Source organism: Montipora capricornis, chromosome 13, assembly GCF_036669925.1.
Source record: "Montipora capricornis isolate CH-2021 chromosome 13, ASM3666992v2, whole genome shotgun sequence".
In the NCBI taxonomy this organism is placed as follows: Eukaryota; Metazoa; Cnidaria; class Anthozoa; order Scleractinia; family Acroporidae; genus Montipora; species Montipora capricornis.
The window spans coordinates 35,923,324-35,930,823 of NC_090895.1; the positions used below are offsets into that span (position 1 = coordinate 35,923,324).

Consider the following 7,500-nt stretch of genomic DNA (forward strand, 5'->3'; position numbering starts at 1 on the left):
TATGTGCTAGGCAAACCATGGTGGTGTGCGAGGAAGGATACCCAAAGAAGATGATGAGGCCATGGAAGAAACTGTGAACCCAGAAGATAGTAGTGAAGAACTGATTGCTACACCTGATAACGAGGTTACATATTGAGCTGTAATTATCATATTGCACTAAAACTTGTTTAAAGTCTAAATCAACCTTTCATTCATCAACAGCCAAATGTTGAAATGAATTGGAACATGAAAAAGTACCTTCCCACTGCTGCTTCTTGTCAGAACTACTTTCAGGTATTGTTTTGAGAGCATTATAATAAAATTATTTTATTGCTGTAAAATTTAGATGCAAGTAATATTCTATTCTGTTATCGTTAATTTTGGACTTGGGCACACAAATGAATTTTGGTTAGTATCACTGAAATTGAATCTTGCTGGTATGATTCTCTTTATAGAATGAGGAGTGGGGCTATAAATGGGTAATTATAATAATTATCATTAATGCTTTTCTGGTAGATTGTCATTGCTAGTCACATCCATGCAATGTACACCCATTCCTTGGAGGAAAGACGACGCATTGAGCCAGGTAATACTCCAGTTAAGAAGAGAACAAGCTCCCAGTCACAGGTAAGGTGTTTGAGGTACTGGTTTATTTATTCATGAATTTTGAGGAGAGAATAAATAAAGGATTACTATAATATTAACAAGCATTTGCCCTTTATGAATCTTTGGTATTCAACAGAGGGTTGCTGAAACATCTGCTACACCAAGTCTGGTAACCTTTGCCCAGGAGAGAATATCTGGAGAACTTACTCAAACTCTATTTTCGTAAGTGTTGGCTGTTGATGTCCCTTGATTGTTTCAAGGGATATCTTGATGGAAGAATGCCACAATAAAGGAACCCTAACAAAGTTTTAGATCCACATGTTTTGGTAATTAAAAGTTGCACATACACCTGTACCTACCTTTTGTTGCATACTTAATGCACTGTGCACATCAAGTGAGTTGTGTTTTCATGTCCTCTGTAGTGTTACACAAAAGATTCAGCACACATTGTCAGGGGACAGATCCTCCAACACAGACCCAAGTGCTGAGTTCCCAGTACTCCCTGGATCCCATCTGCCATTAAACAACCCTGCATTGGAGTTTGTCAAGTTTATATGCAAGGTATATTCATGAACCATGAACTTTAGTTACAGTAATTACCACAGAGTTTAATGTTTTTGAATATTCTTGACAGGTGTTGTCACTTGATTCCAATACACAGCACCAAGTCAACAAACTTAGGTGAGATCCTTATGCATTACTGTAGCTTTTGAATAGGTTTGACATCATGTTTCCATTTTCCTTGGTACATTTATCTGCAGGGATGGTATATTGCTGTTTTTCTTGAAGATGATAATTATAAACTGTCCAAAAAACAGTAGACTCAAACATAGATGTATGGTATGAAAGAAACAATGGACCCTTAAACCCCAGGGGCCCGTTTCTCAAAGGTCCCGAAAACTTTTTGGGCCCGAAAAGGCATTTGAGAATTTGCTAACGGCTCCTTTAACATGTTTTCAAGGTAACAAAAAGCAAACTGATGGGGAAGTTTGACTACTTTTGTTACACTCGAAAATGGCCCGTAAAGTTTCGGGACTTTCGAGAAACGGGCCGCAGACACAATAGAAAACGTTGTAAATACCCTTTGCAAGTTTCAGACCTGTACTGTACGTTACGGTCCACACTTTGTGGTGCATCAAAAGTATTTCAGCCGTAACTTAAAGGGGAAAGAACAAAGTGCTTTACATTCCAGCTAAATATAATTATGGAAACGTAATATAATTATGGAAATGTTTGCCTTCAGACGAGACTTGCTGAGACTACTGGGTGTTGGAGAATTTTCTGCTGAGGCCACTTTTCGAGATCCTTGCTCTTCATTGGTTCTTCCTGAGGTAAGTACTCAGGTTGAGTTATATTCTAATTGTTCTTTAATTAATTGTGTTGGTCATTGATGTCTATCTTTGGGTTTCAGGACGTCAGGTGAATATTCGTCAGCTCATCAATCATTGATTGCTTGTAACTCTTTATTGCAGTTCTTATCATTTTCATGATCGTTATCTTTACCATCATCACTGGTAATGATAAACAAGCCCATTCTTGGTTATTTTGAGCAAGTTTTAGCGACCATTTTCCATTCTCTTCTTTTTCTCCTCTTACAGGATTTTGTCATAAACGTTATCGTTAATACCTCTTCCATAGATAGGTCAGAGCACATTTGATTACCCCTATTTGTATTCACGATTTTTATCTTCATCTTGTTGGGTTGTGTTATCAACAGGTTATTTGCCTCTCTTGTAATTCATGCCGTGACCTTGACCTATGCAGGGATCCATTCATTACTCCAGCAGAAGGCAACAAACCGTATGTATTATCAGATTTTTCATTTGTTGCAAGGCTCTAACAATACATAACAATAGTTTATGTATACTCTGTCACTATGTAAGTATCACTGTACATAGCATTATTTTTTTTTGTACACTTAATAATTCTACGCTGGTGGATCAGCTTTGCTGGACTACATGTACATTGTGTCACCAATATTGCTGGACTACATGTACATTGTGTCACCAATATCAACTGGTATAATTATACTTCACAATCTAATGTTTACGTTTCAGCTCAGATCACTGGTGCCCACATCACAGAGCATATGATAAACAATTTTTAGTATATGCTAAGACAGTAGATAGCATTGAATGTGCACGCTGATTGGCGGCTACTCAAACCCTGGGGAACTCGTGTGGAATTTCCCCCAAAAATGTTGTAATCTTTGCAGGAATAAATGAGTTTAAATCATCTTTTTGTGCTATATTATCTCACTGTATTAGTATAATTATACTAAAACAACTTTTCACCTTGGTGTTGGCTTAATAGTGATGGATATGTGAGCAACAAAAATATCCAACTTGTCTCTCAACAATGCTGCAAAACTACCTGTCTTGCAACAAATAAATGTGTTGCAAGTTGCATGAATTCAGGCCTCTGATTGGCTAGCTTTGAGGTCACGTACATGTAAGCTTAATTAATCTATGAAAACAAAGATGGTGGTCACCACTTGGCAGAGGAAACATACTGCAGCCACGTATGACTTAATCACCACTCTTGAGAAAACAAGAGCGCCAGGAAAGTGATTTTGTTGCGAAGCAAGTTGCCTTGGAGTGGTAAAACGGGCAGCATTTTCGAGATTTTTTTGCAGAAAGGAGAATGAACCTTTACTTTCTGCAACACGCTGCAGCAACTTGCAGCACATTTTTTGTTGCGAGATGTAAAACAGGCAACATCGCTTTTCAACTAGTTTCGCAGCAAGACAAGTGGGACGTTTTTGTTGCTCATACAATGTACTGCCGTAGCTTAACCCTTTCAGAAACAACACATATGGTTTATTATCCTTCTTTAAAAACACCAGGTGTTTTAACCATTAATTTATTTTGGACAGCATTCTCTCTCCTCAGTTACATGTAAGTGAAGAAATTTTGGTCTTACAGGGATCTGAACCAATGACCTCCTGTATGGATGACTTTTAGGCCCAGTAGGTTGGGCATCAGATCACCAGGCTGGAGAGGGGTGGGTTCAAACCCATTTGATCCAACATTCAGAATCTTGATAATTATAACTGAGCAGAAAATTAATCTTTGGCTTTTTAATCTTATGTGCAAACTTTTTCACTTTCAAATCGTTTTGCATGGGAACTATAAAGCTACATAGGCTCCAGCTCCCATCCTTAGTTTGAAAAATTCTTAATGACATTAGTCACTCACTGAATGTCCCCATTAAAGAACCTGCGTCATGCTTTCCACAAGGAGTATGATTTGTAGTTGTCCTTGTGGTGTGTTTTACAAGGCTTGTTAAGCAAAAACAGTCATAAGTCAAGTGGAATTTGCCAAGTCTTGGAAATACAAGTATAGTTATAAAATACACAGCAGTTTGTGGCACGTACCCTGCCAACTACCTTCTCTAAGTCTGTAGATGTATTTTAAACGCTTCCGCTCTTTGATGTGACTAATATTCGGTTTGGTTTGCCATGTTAACAGAGCATGTTGCAGATGTGCTAATTTAGAGTGTGGCAGTGAGTATGATATGGACTTCCTTGAGACTCGGTTGATTGACATGGTGCAAAAGCAGTCAGTGGCATTTATTCTTCAAGATCTGAAATGTGTCAAATGCCGTGGAGTGAGTATTATTTTCTTCCCAAGCAGGAGAGATCATAGCAGGTTATGGAACAGCTGGCTAGGGCTGTTCAAGCTTGAATTTATTTCAGGCGTTTTCTTAACTGCTGAAGTTGTTCAATAAACTACAAAGATTTTTCCTTTAGAATATTGTTACATATCCACAGCTCCCATGTATGAGTTTCATGTAAATTCCATCATTACGAAAGCGAAACATCTAATTCAAAAATTGAAGGCTAAGAATCTTGTGGAAATATTATGGATCAGGAAATACCGCTAACCTGTTCAGGGGCCTAGCGCCTAGCCAGCAGCACAGCTCCTTTGGTCCGACCTCGTTGAGCTGCGCCCTTAGTAATTCAGTCTTCGACTGCGAAAAAGGGCGATTAGCAGGTCAGATATTATTATTATATTATTACTTCCAGGAATGGATCCTGATGTATTTTATGTTAAGATGTTCTCAAGCGTTTTTCCATTGATCTGTAACTGCAGGTGAAGGCAACCAACATGGCAAGATACTGTACATGTGCTGGCAATTTTGCTTACACTGTATCTATGAATGATTTTTCTGACAAACTGAAGACTTATAGGAATGTTGCCAGGTAAAACGTCTGCTATTGCCAGATAAAAACTCAACACATACACATTTGTGGAAATTATCTGCACAGTAGATGATGTTATTCCACAGACATGTAACATGTAATGTATCCATGTAACATATAAGGAAAGAAACCAAAATGAAAACTAGATCATACTTAACATCCATCGGTGTCATTTAAATGACAGATAAAATACGAGTGGTTCATCTGCCCTGGCAGTAGAGATGCAGGTAACCTAAACCAGCTTTTATCAAAAGGCTAGCTCCAAGCCTCGCACATCTAAATTGTATCAGGATTTACATTGGTATACACATGATCTAAATACTGTTTCTGTCAGCTGTCATTCATTAGTATTATGGTTGGGTGAGGGTTCCCCAGTCTTAGTTGCTTTAATTGGTAAGCTTAAGCACAGTGGACTTGTTTAGTTACAGTATATGCCTTTCTTTCTGCCCCTGTTTTTACCTGAAAAACATCCTGTGATCACATAGGTCCTTGTTATACGTAATTGGGAAGTTTAAGTTGACTCGTGCATTTTTTCATCACCTTTCAGTCATTACAAGCTGACACTCCTTGAAGAAACTGTCAACTGGATAATGGAGAAAAATCCTCATATGGCAAAATGACAAGAGAATAATAGTTATTATTATTGTTGTCATCAATGATATACTTGCAGTGAAGTATAGATTACTGACTTGTGTGGACTCTTCTTTTGTGAAAATGGATTCATGTTAACTCCTTATTGTGAACAATGTATTTGACAAGCAAAGTGAGACAAGAGGAAAGTTTTCATCTATCCAAAATGTTGTCGAAACTTAAGAGAAATTCTTTGTAAATAACTTTTTTTCAATGACTTATATCAAGGAATTTTGTAAATAAATAATTTATTTTGTTTGATTTCAACAAAAATAAAACACTGTACATCTTTACTGTGTTATGTTTATTTCTTTTTCTTGGTGATAAGTTGTTTGAGTTTGTTGGAGCTTTTCTTTGCAGGAAATTGCTTTTTCAACATTTCCCTGTATATGTTTTGATGACTGTTTGGCTTAGTTGTTTGAACATGAGGGCACTCATGCAACTCTAAAGATACAGATTCAAATTTTTTCAAGTGCTTATTGCCTTTGTAATTTTATCTAAAAATTATGGTTGGACTTTCAAGTCCTCTTGGATAAGGACTTTAAAACTATGGTCCCACAACCCTTGCTCACTCAAAATCAAATCATGTGGGATGATAATGAACCTGTTTAACTGCAGAATAAGCCTCATAGCCATGGTCCCCAAAATCTCTTGAGGGCGGTGGTTAATGATCTCCAAACTAAAGACATCAATTTTTAATTTTTTTAAAAATGTTTATTTTAATTCTAATAATTTTAAAAATGTTTATTCTAATTCTAATAATTATACATGAAAAAAATTACTTGATTCTGATTGGCTGAAAGCAGTGCGAAAAGTTTAATATACCAGTGCAAATCACACAATGAAATCCTGGATTATGATTGGCTAATAAACAATAGAGTTTGGTCAGAACCAATCAAACCTTTTGTTTTCAAATTAAACACGCATCCTGGATGGCAAAGTTTTTCCCTGATTGCATGATGTGTGTGTTTCTTCTGCTTACAACCATCTCAAATTTTTTCATGTCTATTAATAATCAATCACATGGTTTTTGTAATAAATAAGACTTGTAAGACTACAAATTGGCCTCGCCCTCGGCCCATGCAATTTGGTTTAAATTCAAAATTTATTTGTCCTTATTTATTCCAACTTGCACTTTAAATCATGTTATTACCTATCCTAATCATCATAAATTGTTACAATACAAGTGTCTTGTTTTTTTTCTTTTTCTTTAAGATATCTTGTAGATAAAATTTTCATGCATAATATTTATTTCAATAATTCGTAATAATAGTATTATTTCAAGTAATACTGAATGCTATTGTAAACTGCTGAAAATTAAAAAAAATGATTTACCAGTAGTCATTTTCTGGGTTGATCTGTATTTGATACAATGTACATGCTTATGCTCTGTGGTCATCCTTGCACACCTTCATCAACAGATGTCCTGGTGTAGCTGATGCATTAAAGATCACTGTACTGAATAACGATTACATTAGTTTGAGCAGTGTATAAATAAAAGCCCTCTTCCACTTGTTTCCATCTCTTTAGTTCACGTCTCTTTAGTTCACGTGTCCTTTTCTTTCACTAACAGTACACAATAATTACCAAGTTTAAAAAAAAGAAAAGATTGAAACAGTGCCAAACATTTAAGTTGCCCATAAGAAAATTTGATACATTAAACTAACAAGACAAACTGCTGGACAGTCCGTTGATTGTTTGTAAAAAAAAATAATATTCATGTCAGTAACTGATGACCAACTCAAAATTGGTGCTAATAGACCTAAATAACGAAGATCAGCACTCGGAAATGCTGTTACTTTTTTAATCCAGTTAGTGAGATGCTCTCATTCCTCCTAATTATTGTGTACATTACATAATGTAACTGTCTAGAGGAGTTCCATGTCATTTGGAGCAATTTAAAGGTGTAGCCTTGTCTGGAGTCTCAATTACTGTGAAAATCATTCCTCATTTACACGACAAGAAGAATAATAATTATTGGTTAGCATCACAAAATGGCCTGTGTTATTTAGTTTAAGTAAACAATACTGAGAAGAGGTAAAACTTGACCAGGAAGCCAACAGTGGGTATAAGGAAGGGGT

The 7,500-nt window shown here is 36.3% G+C and overlaps 2 protein-coding genes across 6 annotated transcripts in view; one reads left to right on the forward strand and one right to left on the reverse strand.

The window, feature by feature from the left end:
• LOC138028926 (DNA polymerase epsilon catalytic subunit A-like) overlaps nucleotides 1-5,712 on the forward strand; it is a 53,801-nt gene extending 48,089 nt beyond the window's left edge. The window contains exons 55-65 of the mRNA XM_068876571.1: nucleotides 11-124; nucleotides 202-273; nucleotides 496-606; nucleotides 722-807; nucleotides 1,008-1,146; nucleotides 1,220-1,266; nucleotides 1,829-1,916; nucleotides 2,303-2,385; nucleotides 4,056-4,194; nucleotides 4,680-4,789; nucleotides 5,337-5,712. Of these exons, the coding sequence (XP_068732672.1) occupies nucleotides 11-124; nucleotides 202-273; nucleotides 496-606; nucleotides 722-807; nucleotides 1,008-1,146; nucleotides 1,220-1,266; nucleotides 1,829-1,916; nucleotides 2,303-2,385; nucleotides 4,056-4,194; nucleotides 4,680-4,789; nucleotides 5,337-5,409 (1,062 nt within the window). The 3' untranslated portion in view covers nucleotides 5,410-5,712. The remainder of the gene's footprint in view (nucleotides 1-10; nucleotides 125-201; nucleotides 274-495; nucleotides 607-721; nucleotides 808-1,007; nucleotides 1,147-1,219; nucleotides 1,267-1,828; nucleotides 1,917-2,302; nucleotides 2,386-4,055; nucleotides 4,195-4,679; nucleotides 4,790-5,336) is intronic.
• A 399-nt stretch (nucleotides 5,713-6,111) lies between these two features.
• The window catches only part of LOC138028927 (leucine-rich repeat-containing protein 74A-like), an 8,903-nt gene continuing 7,514 nt past the window's right edge, over nucleotides 6,112-7,500 (reverse strand). For all 5 annotated transcript variants that reach the window (XM_068876574.1, XM_068876573.1, XM_068876575.1 and 2 more), the window contains one exon: nucleotides 6,112-7,500. This exon is cut by the window's right edge and continues 1,394 nt beyond it. The gene's annotated coding sequence lies outside the window, so the exon portion shown is untranslated.